At 45.3% G+C, this 13,134-nt stretch overlaps 1 protein-coding gene across 21 annotated transcripts in view; it reads right to left on the reverse strand.

Moving 5' to 3' along the window:
- Window positions 1-4,338: 4,338 nt before the first annotated feature.
- KIAA1217 (KIAA1217 ortholog) overlaps window positions 4,339-13,134 on the reverse strand; it is a 366,730-nt gene continuing 357,934 nt past the window's right edge. For 13 of the 21 annotated variants that reach the window (XM_048294948.1, XM_048294904.1, XM_048294930.1 and 10 more), the window contains 5 exons: window positions 12,049-12,168; window positions 9,039-9,116; window positions 7,252-8,931; window positions 6,673-6,795; window positions 4,339-5,950 (listed from right to left, as the gene is read on the reverse strand). In XM_048294948.1, coding sequence (XP_048150905.1) covers window positions 5,456-5,950; window positions 6,673-6,795; window positions 7,252-8,931; window positions 9,039-9,116; window positions 12,049-12,168 — 2,496 coding nt within the window. In that variant the 3' untranslated portion in view covers window positions 4,339-5,455. Of the gene's footprint in view, window positions 5,951-6,471; window positions 6,796-7,251; window positions 8,932-9,038; window positions 9,117-12,048; window positions 12,169-13,134 lie in introns of those variants that run through there. The other 8 variants (XM_048294912.1, XM_048294977.1, XM_048295033.1 and 5 more) reach the window with 5 other exon arrangements.

The raw sequence follows: 13,134 nt of genomic DNA on the forward strand, positions 1-13,134 counted from the left end.
TGTCCAGTTACTGCGAGGAGAAGGAATTGTGGTACTAGGATGTGTTGGCTGATGTGCTTTTAAAGGCAGACCTCATTTCTTTCCAGAGTGACTGTAACAGTCCTGTGCTTTGATCTTCTGTGGTTTTGATCCTTGGGAGAAATCATTATAAAAATCGGCTGTGAAGAAAAGTCCCAGATACGACAGCTGACCTCTGAAAGTTCTCACCATGTAATTGGGTGCATCTAATACCAGGTCCCATAAAAATGAGCCATGTTCTTGTGGTGTCTGTGCAAACTAAAATGTCTTTTCCTGCCGGAGCAGACAGAGGTGGGTGCATTAGCAGTGTTCCTGTGTGCAGTGTCGAGAAGAACGGGTGTGTTTTGTGAAGGGCCGAGTAACTGAGGATGGGTTTTGTTTCAGTCATAACAGTAAAGTGTATCTCAGCAAGGGCTGTCAGAATACAGTGTTGTGATGCCTCTAATGCTGTTCAGCAGTGAGTACCCATTGTCTTCTACTGGAGCTGCATTTTGTCCCATCATTAGTCTCAGAAGCTCGTCAGCGTGTGCTGAGCATCCACAGGAAGTCCCAGAGGTCTCCTCAGTGAAGCAGTGTACTTAGGGAGGTGCACAGGGGGGGCTGGGGGTCTGCAGGTTACTCTGCTTTGACAGCCATTGTAATGGGTTAATTTCCACTTCGTTGTGTTCTAGATAACTGATAATTTTACTTCTGAACCCAGACACATGGCTGTCAACTTTTGTGTTTGAGAACATAGAACTTTTATTGTATTAAATGAAGAAGAACATGAGATCTGAAAAATTAGGAACTTAGAAAACAAACATGCAAAACATGACTTGTATTGGCTGACAGTGCTGCAGGTACAAATTTATTTAACCTCATCAGCTTCCATGGTATTCTCTGCTGCTGCACTGGTAGCGTTGAACATGCAAGGGAAACCCATGATTTGAGGGGGGAGATCTGCTCCACTTGACGGAGCATCTGCCAGGGGCATCAGGGACAGGAGGCTGCTGAGCTCCGCCTGAAAAAAGTAGTGAGTGACTGCATATCTGAGGCTGGAAAATCACTGATGCTGTTTTCTGCTTCTTGAAGACTGCCAAGATTTTGGGTCACCTTAAATTGCAGCCAGTGTGGCAGCTGAGAAAATAGACATTTTTAGGAGTCATTACTATGCCCTGATCTTAACAGGAGCTATCTCAGACCCTTATCTGTCGTGCTTTTTTACTGTGTTGGGGATTTTTTTTCTTTTTTTTTTCTTGCTGTTTTTCCCCTCCTGTGGAAGAGAAGGGTGACAGTCTGATTGATTGACTCAAGAAGGGAAGTGCGTGCATACAGCAGACTGTCCTGAGGTGGATACTCTTACTGTCAGTGTTCCCTCTGGAAGCTGGGTTCAGGGGGATGGGCAGCTCCACAGGGTTGCAGAGCAGGTGAGGTGGGCAGGGATCACTGAGCTCACCCCTAGCTGAGCCATATGCAGCCAGGGCAGGTTGCTCTGGGCTGCAGCTATGGCTGGATTTTGAAGATTTCCACAGCTGAAAGCTGCACGACCTCCTTGGGCAACCTGTGCCAGTCTTTGGTCATAGAATAAAAAGAGGTGGTTTTTTATGTTTAAACAGAATTTCTTAACTTTGCTATTTGTGTCCCTTTTTTGTTTCTATATTTCATTAGGATTCAGACTGGCTTGGAAAGTAGTTCTGGTCTGAGGACTGTTTAGAGCTGCTAGGGACAGGGTAAGCTGAGATCTGATGGAGAAATAATAGAAGTATGAACTGTGTTGGTAGCAATGGTAGTGTTTGGATTTTTTAAATGGTTCCTAACAGCAATTCCTGCTTCAGTGGTGATCAGTGCTTTAGTTTGAACTGCCTTTTCTGGAGTGTGGTAGCTGGAAGGTGCTGTGTGACCCCTTTGTAAGACTTTAAGGGCTTGTTGTGGTGGTCCCCATTAGTATCACTCACAGCACTGTTGATGTGGAATTAAAACATGGCCACAGGCCAGACATTTTCATAACTTCTGTAGTGCTGCTGCAGAGCTGAAGGAAAATTGTTTGCTGAGCTGCACATTAAGGACCTCAGGCTCCTGTGTAGCCTCTGAGAACCTCTCCACTTCGTTCAGACAGGACGAAAGAGTTTGACATGTGGCCTCATTTAATACAAAAAGTTGTGGTTTTGTTCCCGTAACACCGTTCACATTTAGATAGTAATCAACCAATTAATTGTGCCAGCCTTTGGAAAGGGTGTGGGCTGATGTGTGGCCTGGAGGGGGAATGGCTTAAAGTAGGCTTGCAATCCTTGAAGTGGTGCATGTACCTGTGGCTCCTGGTCATGAGACTGTAAAAGTCTGCCTTAACCATCTGCTATAGAATCCATGAGCTTATAAGCCTGCAGGAAGGGCTGCGTCTCAGTGGGGATCAGATGGATTTTGGCCCTGTGCACTTCAGATGTCCTGCACATCCCTCCCTTTTCCTGCTATATGCAGCCTCTTTGGCTCTGCCTTCCCACCTCCGTGTGCTGCCCAGTGTGGGGGCTCTGTGCTGTGTCACTTTGGTTTTGCTGCAGTGGTTTTGCTGCAGTCCCTCCCTGTAGGAGGAACTGGCGGACACAGGGATGGTGCTTACTCTGCTATGAAGTCGTTGGCTGGCTGTGACTACAGCAGGCAGCAGGAAGGTCTTGCTCACCTGCCAGCTCCTTTAGTGAGCTGCTTCACTGCTGGATTTCAGAGCAGTGAGGCTGGGGCTGCTCTGCCAGTGCAGAGCTGCCATTGCAGTGGTACCTTGTCCCATGGCTTGTACCAAACTTCAGCAGCCAGCTCCACCAAAACTGCTCTTTATAACTGCTTTCCAGTGGGAAACCTGTCTTTTTCACTACTGTCCAATTCTGATTTCTTCTGTGTGCAAGGAATTTGTTTACAGACTTGATGGCTTCCTTGTGCTGAGCTACAACCTGTGTACAGCTCTTACCCGTGTGTGTGAAAGCCTGGTCATTGCTGAACAAGCAGGATGGAGAGGGAATAAACATTGCCTGCCTTGAGACAGTCCTGGCAGTTCTGCCTGTGCAGTGCGTTATGAGCTGGCTGAGCCTGATGCTGTTTCCTGGCGGGTGCTGCACCCCAGCACTGAGCAGGTGCAACAAAAGTGCAGGTCACAATGCACTAAGGCCTCAGGTGGGTGTAGTGTTCACTCCCTGACGGCAATTTTCACACTCACCACCACAAGCAGTGAGTGCAGCACTGCCTCACTGCCCACACACACCAGTGACTGTGCAGGGTTGTTGGTTAATTATACAAGCGCTGTCCATGTCTAAATTCAGCCAGATGCAGAGAATGTGCTGCTTTAGCACCTGAAGAGGCTGTGAGAAGGAGCCATGGGAGCAGTGCCAGAGCCATTGGGGACCCTGCCTGCCTGTGCCATGGCTCATGGGGGACACCTCACGTGCCATTACAGAGCATCAGTTATTAGTAAGTCTGTTCTTCAGTAAGTGTCTGATCCTTGGGATATGTCAGACAAACAGTTTGGAACAAATCCTGCTCTGTCCATCATTTAGCTTGAGGTTACATTTTGGCTGTATGAAGGAGGAGCAGGTACCCAGCCAGCTGGTGCTCTGTGTGTGCTGTCTGGAGTTGGTAACAAGCTACAGCATTGGATCAGGCAGGTTCCCTTTAGAGCCAGGCAGTCGTGTACTCCATGCCTGAGAAAGCAGAGAACAGAGCAGGCACTGGAGCCACCAGTCCCTGCTGCTCTGCCCTGGCTAGAAAGGAACTGCCTTCACTCCAGTGGGTCTGTGTGGGTGCTCTGGCCACACCTTTGCTTTGGCTTGGAGCACCCCAGCCTGTCCTGGCCCAGCTCAGCCTGGCACTGAAGCTCCTGTGCTCTGCAGGCGCCTTGGCTGCCGTGGCAGCAGAGGGGATGGCACTCGGCCTGACCCCACTGGAGGCAGAATGTGTGTTGTGTTCCTGAGGTATGGCTCAATGTTTACATTCTCCAGCTGCATGTGATGCACCATCCGAGGGCAGCGCCTTGGAATGATGCTTCCAGGAAACTTCCCCTTTCACAAGGGCAAATAAAACAAGGAGTACTGCAAGATGGAAGGGATGATACCTCATTCAATCACTCAAAGGTTGTTTTTTTTTTTTTTTGGCTTGCTGGTTTTCTAACTTGGAGTTCCAGCAGTAAGTTTTTATCGACATAAATTTGAAAGACACCATTTTGAAATTAATAACTATGTATAACCTTAACCTGGGGAAAATTAAGTTAGGTTTTCTCCTAATGGCTTAACACCTTCAGGCAAACCAGCTGAACAGCCAGTTGAGACCATCCGAAAAGTTACTAGTGACAAAATACAAATATATAAGCATGCAGCCCTTTATTTTTGTAAAGATCTTTGCTTATCATAGTTCTGTATATTACATTATGGTGTTATACAAATAGATTTATTTACAAAACCATTAGCTATGCAAGTTTCTTGCTCTTCTCCTATTTAACTGATACCCATCTTTTTCAACCCTTCCCCATATATATTTTTAAGCATGCATAAAAATTAACTTTGGTGTGGTAAAACTACTCTATGTGCCCAGCCACATACAGTATTTATTTATTTATAGATATTTATAGATATGTACAAAAGTTTGCCAGTATACAGAACAGTACTGAAGTGTACATTTTAAAATCCACAATGCAATACATTACTGGGCTACCAGGTCTCAGTAAAATAAAACTGAAGGAAAAAGGGTGGATTTAGCTAAGAAAAAAAGTAATCAGCAACTATCTATATGTGTAAAACAATTTATTTTTTCCTTGGCTGGCAAATTCTTAAATATAATCTGAATGGCAGTGCAATAAGTTGAGTTGCCTCATACACACATAAGACCAGTCTTGTTCTGTTTCTTGTGCAGAGGTTTACTGTCCAGCATACTACTTTCAAATGTACATTACAATAGTATCAAAATGTTTTGGCAAAAAGATCTCGAAAGGAACCATGACATTTGTTGACAAAAATAGAAATCTGTAACAAAGCTAAATAACACCAAAATAAAAGAAAAATATTTTAGTTTCAGTTTTACAGTTGAATATAATCACACTTTAGTATATCTCTGTTCACTTCTAGACCCCATAATGAAAAATAGCTTTATACAAAACAACTTAGTAAATTTTTAACCATACAATTCCCCATGCTCAGTACACCACTGTGCACACACAATCAAGTTCACTCACACACCTTCACACTTTTTGTAAGAGGTGCTGCCTATAGAAAGAAAATGCTCTTTTATCATTGCAACAGCAACAGTTTTCCAAAAAGCTTCACTCTAATCTAGTGTAGTAATTCAGTATTTAGCACGTGATTAGTATTAAGCCTCCAGCAATACAGCAAAATGGTTACATTCCCTGGTTAAAATATTGGCTGCGGATTCTTTGAAAAGTGAACAAAAAGCCTTGGTGACCTGGCAGATGTGCTGTGCTTAGCCTTTAGGATGGCTCCTTGACCGTGGATGGGGCGGACTTGCCGGCATTCCCGTTCTGTGCCTTGTAGCTGTTGAAACTAGGGGTGTGGATTGTCCTGATGCTCTTCATACCTTGGTTCAGGGAAGGAGGGGAGAGAGAGGAGGGGGGAGAGGTAGAGGAGGAAGGAGGGGGTGGTCGGCCGTTCTGAGTCTGTAGTGAGAACGAGAGGTGGTGACCTTTCCCTGGGTAAGTGGGGCTCTGAAACTTGGAGGAGCCGTTAGAGACAGAGGGGATGAGGGAGGTAGAGTAAGTTATGCGACCTGTCTGAGGACCGAGAAGGGAGGAGGAAGGAATGGAGGTTTTAGTAGGTGGATTAAGAGGGTTAGAGCTGTCACCGCTAGAAGCAGGTGCTGAGCTGCTTTTCCCAGAAGTGGGAGAAAAGGCTGGGATCTTAGAAGCAGGTAGGGTAGGAGAAGTAGCCTTATAGTCCCCACCAGCTTTCTTAGCACTTCCATTAGCCTGCAAATAAAGATGTCAGGAGACAGTTTGTCAGAAAGCCAGTAACATGATAAACCAACAGGACCTGGGAAATCAGCCCTACAGAGAATCAGAACTAACAGTTCGAGGCCTGAGCTAAGTCCTGCAGCCATGAACTGGACCTGGTAGAAAACCCAAAGTGCCCAACGGAGAGTGCATAGAGAAAGAGCCAAGAGAGCTTTGTGAGAAGGCGACCTACGAGTTATAGACCAGGCACTACGTCGGCCATGCTGCGCGTTATTAACGTGTGAGAGACGTCCTGCCGAGGTTAATGTGCACCCACTGCCACCTACACCAACAGGTTAGTGTCCAGGGCTTCCTGTAAAGACTCTGAACTGAAGCATTCCCAGTTCTCCTAAGGAACCACCACATTTACCAAATGGAAAGTAAACAGGTAGTTGACATCTTAAAATTACAGCTGAATACCACAGTTTAAAAAAAAAAAAAAAAAAAAAAGGCCAAACCCCATAAACAAACAAATTAAAAAAAACCAACCAAACAAAAAAAGCAGCAGGTGTTTTATTGCAGACATGCATGCACAAGCATGGTGAAAAGGTCAGTACTGTCATGCCCCCAGGATCCAGGACGTCCAGTTAGACCTCAGGCATCCGATATTTGGTATAATCTCAGTCAGTTACTGGAGTTTTTAAATAAACAAACAACATGAAATGTCCATCCAAACACCGGGTTTAGGGTAAAACTACCTGTCTGTATTGGCGTGGATCCTGCAGCTTGTGCTGTTTGCCTGATTTCTCCATGCTTCCTTGTCTAGTTTTTGAAGCCATGGGGACTGGCATCCGGCTTGTCTGGGAGGCAGCGCTGGAGCCCTGTGGAAACGAGTGGAGGGGCAGGGAGGGGAGACAAGAAGGCGTGGTCAGTGCTGGAGTGCTTGAAGAGAGGACTGCACACCATGCGCCAAAAAAAAGCCACAGTACTACATGCAGGGAAAGTTCAGGAGCTTCACACTGCAGGTGTTAATTTCCAGAATCAAATGGAGAAAACTGCTCAGCTACTGATCAGCCTGGATTTCATGTCAGTGACGCTTGTCATTTCACACAGCAGATTATTCTACCCAGCTCCCCTGCATTTGCCCATCACCAATCAGCAGCAAAGATTAAAAAAAACCCCAAAAACCAATGGTCTATTAGCTGTTAGACACCTTGTGGGGAGCCCAAACAAGCCACCTGAAAGGAAGCAAACAAATCACAAGACCCTCTTGTTTAATGGTGATTATTGCAGATTTTAGAAAGCAGCTGGAGGTTGGATTTCTCGGACTAAGGTACCTTACGTGAAGTGGCTGGGAGTGATGCAGGGGGCTCTACACCAGCAAGGCTCTCATCCAGCACTACATGCTCTCGGGATGGGGTCTCTGGTACTATCTGGGCAGAGAAGGGGACAGTGCTTCCCTCAGAGGTGTATGTGTTTTCAGGGATAGGTTTTGGACTCATTTCACTGATGGTGTTTTCCAGCTGCTTTATAGTCTGCTCAAGGCTGTCTAGCGTTCTGTATGTACTTTGTCGAATTTCATCAGTCCTAGACAGGGACACTGCAGCTCCAGAGGGTCCCTCTTGCTTCCCAGAAGGACTTTTATCACTCTCCTCAGGCTGAGACCTAGTGATTTCAAATCTCTTTGCTTCCTTGTGCTGCTTCAGGGTCCCATCTTCCTCCTCTTCTTCATAGACCACAACCTGCAAAGTCTTCTTCCCAGTCTTGGTTCCTGTCCGTATTGCCTGTGTCAGAGCAGCCAACTGCTTTTTAGGGAATTTAAACTTAAATTTTTTCTTAGAATCCTGCCTGCTTCCCAACTGATCAGCAGAGTCTGAGTTTGCTTCTGTGTTCAGCCCATAGATCTGACAGTATTTGTTAAAATTTGTCTTTGTGCTTTCCTCCTCTGCAGGAGGTCTGCTTTCTACAGAGTCAGACTGAAGGCTAAATAGGTATGGCCTCTGGGGACCATGAGCTGCTGAATGTTCTGTGGTTGCTTTTCTATCATTAGCTACTGGGGACTCTTCCTTCTGCCTCTCAGAGACTTCACGTGCTTCATGTTCGTCCTCCTCCTCTTCTTCTATCTTTTCATCTGTCATCATTTTTTCCAACTCCTCATCACATTCCTCAAAAATTGTAGAAAGCCGTTTGTACGCTGACCTAATATCCATCGGTTCATCAAAAATGATGATGACAGGTTTTTTGTCCAGACACACCACTGGCTCTTCGCTGTCTGTGTTCTCAGGGATGCCCTTCTCTGATGCCCCATCCTTCCTCGCGTCAATGTTGACTGTTTGCACATCTCCTCCCTTCTGGCTGACTATGTCATGAACTTCCCCACTTGAGAGCACCTGGACAGCTGTTTCAGTAATCATGAAGGCAATGTTTTCTGTGGGTGGGTTATCTTCACTTGGAGAGCTGGCTGGAGAGTCTGTGTCTTCAATGCTGCTCACACTGTTTGCTCTGGACACTTTGGGTCTCAGCACAACCTGATTGTAGTTGACTGCAGAGACTTCTTGCTCCTGCAAGGAAGGTTGAGGCCCTGCAGCCTCCTGCGTGTGCCTCAGGACAGGGGCAACGCTGCTGATGGGGATGTGCTTGCCCGTGCTCTGCAAGGCTTCACCCTGCAGAACGTCCTGGTGAGCATCTCTTGACAGTCTGTAGTTTGGCTTTTGTTTTCCAGTCTCAACAGCTGGAAAATGTGATCCTAAGATATCTTGAGCCCCTCTTCGTTTGTCCTCCTCTGGCAAACTGACACCAGACAGGTTTGTGCTCATATTCTGAAGGTTTTTGTTAGAATAGTCTGTACTGTCTACAAACAAACCCTTGCTAAATGTAGGACTGTCATTCATTGAAAAGCCAATTTTACTGTCAGATGTACTGGATGAATCAGAACCCAATTCTTCTTCAGTTCTCCCTTCCCTCTTCTCTTTAGGATGGTCACTATCTGTGGGAGATCCTGTTGTAGCCCCATACACCTAAGGGGGAAAGTTGGATTACTTAGTTATTCAGGGCTTTTACCTTTACAGGACTTTTTTTTCCCCCAAGATTAATCTCAGGGGAAGTGCAGACCTCATGAACTCACCACTCCATTTACTGCTGCAGAGACATGTCTCAAGTTGTCATCTGATTCCTGTCTTTCTTCGGGGCAAAATTCCAAATTCTGGCAGAACAGTGCATGATGTTACTGTTTTGTGCTATGCATTAGGTCAGGATGGGATGTTACCTTGCTTTAACAAGGCCTCCAGAATATGCAAAAGCACATTAATTACCTTATTTCCAACACAGTGCTCCTTGACCTGTTCACCTTCCAGCTAAAAAACCCCCCATGTTTTTATAAGATTGAAGTTGAAAGTGTCACACTATCTGGTCACATTCTGCTGGGACACACCAGAGGGAGGCTGACGTGGAAGGGCTGACAGCAGGGCACTGCGGCTTGCTGGCTCCCCAGAGAGCCAAACGCGAGAGCCTGGCTCGCCTTGAAAGGAAGTTTTATATCAGTAAAAGCTGATTTTCAAGTTACATTTTGCTTCTTCTAATGTTGCTCACACCTGAGCAGTGCTGCTCCATGACAATTAGTATCATTACAGTCTGAGCACTTCTAAATCGTTGCTTCGGCTTAGAAGTATTCCATCAGAATTACCAGTGGCACTCTGTAGTGCCTGTGGAAGTGCAGAATGAAACACTGAGCTACATTCACTTATAGCAGAAATGCCAAACACCAAACAGAAAAGTCATCCACTGGCTCAAAAGAGTATGTATATTCCCAGCAACAAAACTTTAGGGGGACTTTTTTCTTTATTTGCAAGTGAGAACCCCTGGAAATGCTGTTTCATAACACCACGCTTTTCTCTGGGGCTTGGTTTAAGTTCTTGTGACAACTTAGGAGAAACACCAATCATCAGGGTGAAGGACTGATCTGAGGAGACACCATGACTATGAATGAGTAAGAGAGAAATCTACAGTCAAAAAACAGCTCACCAAGAAGGAAAGTAATTTGGCCTCGAGTGCCCAAAGGCAGTGAACCAAAAGCAGTAATACTGACATTGCTTGCTTGAGACTAGAAGCTGACTCCTAATACACCAGAAGGACAGATTATACTTATGTGAGCATCAAGATGTGCAGAACATTCAGGAGCATTGCTCTCCCACCTGAGATGGATGAGTGACGGTGCAGAAATCCCCAGGTTGGCTGTGCATGCACACCCATACATACAGATCACCAGGTACAGTTTCTACACCTTATGTGGTGTTTTCTTATGTACAGTTGGAGGATTTTACACAGAAAAACTTTACTCACAATCAAAGTCACTCACACACCAGAGTCACAGTTCACCTCCACAAAGGCTTGTTCAGCAGTCACAAGGCTGAGCAGCTGCTCTGTGGATACCCTGACATCCCTCATATTTCTAAATGAGGAAGAGCTGTCATGCAAACCAGCAGAGCAGCAAGGCCTTGGTGGGCAGGCTGACACTGTCTGCACCTGGTGCTGAGGGGCACTGTGGGAACCAAACACCAGGGCTTGTGATCCCCCCAGGCCCCGACTTGCCCAGTGCTCAGTGCCTCCCAGTCCCATGACATATCAGACTCCCCAGAATTAGGCCAAGCCACTTAATGGCACTCGTTGCCTCTGGATATGCTGACTGCATCTCTTTTCCTAGCGAGTTCCACTTCTAGTTCCAAGCACCAGTGCAACACCTCATGGTGTCCTTGTACAATATATCTCATTTTAGGAACTGCTGCTTTTCTACTAAAAAAATAAAACCACAACAAAACTCATTTCCTCAACGATTTTATCATGACCATAATGTTCCATATTTAAAGCCAATAAACACTGTCATGTCAGATTACAAAAACAGATCTCATTAACCTTAATTTCCTGGACTCTGTGCTATTCAAATAAATACCAGTTTATGGCAATTACTTGGCAGGACCTTTCAAAGAAATGTTTGTGCTACAGGATGTGCAGTGTCCTGAGTGATGACCCAGGATTTTATATAACAATATGATCTTCTCATTCTGACAACAGTAGTAATGAGGATGAATTCACACTTTTTTTTCCTCTGTAACACTGTCATACATTCCACAACAAAACAGTTTTTCCTTTTTCCCTCATTCCCATGGGCCTGTACCCTCACCCAGGCAGCTGTTTGCAGCCTTAGACCAGAACCTCTGTTTGGGCAGCTCCAACACAAGTCCTTGAGTGCAATGCCCTGAGCTGGCAGCATTTGCATACACACACAAAATGCATGAGAAGGTTGAACAGCTCTGCTGAAGAGCTGTGTTTCCTTCCCCACCATACCCACCTTCATTGCAAACTGGCATTTGGCTGTCAAGTTGTCATGCTCACTCAACACCCTAACCCCAGCACTGATGCAACTCATTATTCTTAAATGTAAAATAGAGGTCTGCAAGGGTAGAAATACTTATCCTTTTCTTGTCCTGCACGTTGGCTGCCTGCTAAGTCCAATCAACTCCATTGGCAACTCCAGTCCATGTGCAGCTGTGAAATTTACCCCAGCCCGGCTACAGCCCCAGACACACAGCACCTCTTCTCAGTCCCACAACTGAATTTTGGGCATTAACTTTCAGCATAAGGGAAAATTCCCCCGTCCACTTTGACTCTGTCATCCAATACATTGAATGGGATTTCTGAATATCGAACTATTTCTGGGACCCACAAATGAAACAAAATAAAGCACATATTCTCTAAATTGGCTCTAGAGACTGAGAGGAACCATTAATTCCCCTCAAGCTTAGGAGAGATGCTTCACCATCCATCGCCAGAACAGCAGGGGAAGGATGTTCCAAGTAGTATGAGCATCTCTGACAGAAACTGATGGATCCTGTTTGGATTTCACAGAATCATAGAACTTCATGCAACCATTGTGTAATTGCTAACGAGACACATAACATAGTTTAATACAGAGTTCCATATGAGTGTTTCTGGGCCATACAGAGATGAAAGGAAGGAAACCACTGGGCAGTGCTGGGTGGGGGTTAAAAAGAACAGGATGCAAGATATAAAAGATTAGTTTTGAAGGAAAGAAGGTTATGCCAAGACAGGGTGGCTTGTCTACAATTGCCACTTGTTACCTTCTTTTCCTTGTGATGCATTAAAGTCCCAGGCCTTATGTCTTTTACATGTGTGTCATTTCTGGACTGTTCAGCATGACTGTTTGAGTTTACATCCATAAAAGAGCACTTCTGGAAAGCCTAGGAAATAAATACTGCAGGTTATCAGGAGACCAAGACTTTTGCACAGAAATATCTGGAGATGACCAACTACAAAGAGAGCACTTGTTTTTAACAGTCACAGCTCAACAATGTTATCTACAAGCTTGTGAGATAGAGATTTTAGACTATGAGATTAAGAGAACCAGGGCAACCCCTTCAGCCTGTCAAGATTAACATCATGCTGACCTCAGTGCTCCCTGTAAAGAGGACAAGCTTGGTTTCTGAATTTGCAGATGATGAAGGCACACAGAGGTGCTACAGACTATTCAAACTCAAGTAGAAAGCACATGATGAGCTTAGGGCTTGTGACAGCACCTATTTCCTTGTGGCTGATAATCATGCAAGAGTTACATAACTCCACTTCTCCCACACAAACTGTTATTAAAACTTTGAACATGGAGATGTGCCTTTGTCACAGTCTATGATAATGAGCCATAAGTTGGCTGTCTCAACCTATGGGTTTGTGGACACTGACGTTGCACCATGTGTCCCCCAGGGCATGGCCCAGACTTTTCAGCCATTTCTTTTGCTATCCTCCTTTTATTTCCTTTGAGTTTCTCTATCCAACTGGCTCCCAGATCCAGAGGACCAAAACTATCCCTGCCACTATCACTGTGCAGTGCAGGCAGCGAATGTGCCTCACCAGAATTTCCATACGCCTCTACTGGCACATGGCCTGCCTACAGTGAGATGTACAGGGAGGACACAGCAAAAAGGGGGGAGTGCTCACAGGAGTCAGACACACCCTGACATGCAGTAAGATTATATTTTTATACCATGTGTTAGGGAAATTATTTGACTCCTGGTAAGTCATGAAATTATTAGCCCTGATTGCAGATTAGAATCAGGCCTGCCCTTTAAATGCTGTATTCTTCATATGTACTGCATGTTTATGCAAAATCAGAAAAGTAAGAGTAACAAAAAAAAAACCAGTGCAGAAAATCA

The sequence above is a fragment of the Corvus hawaiiensis genome, chromosome 1, assembly GCF_020740725.1.
Source record: "Corvus hawaiiensis isolate bCorHaw1 chromosome 1, bCorHaw1.pri.cur, whole genome shotgun sequence".
NCBI lineage: Eukaryota > Metazoa > Chordata > Aves > Passeriformes > Corvidae > Corvus > Corvus hawaiiensis.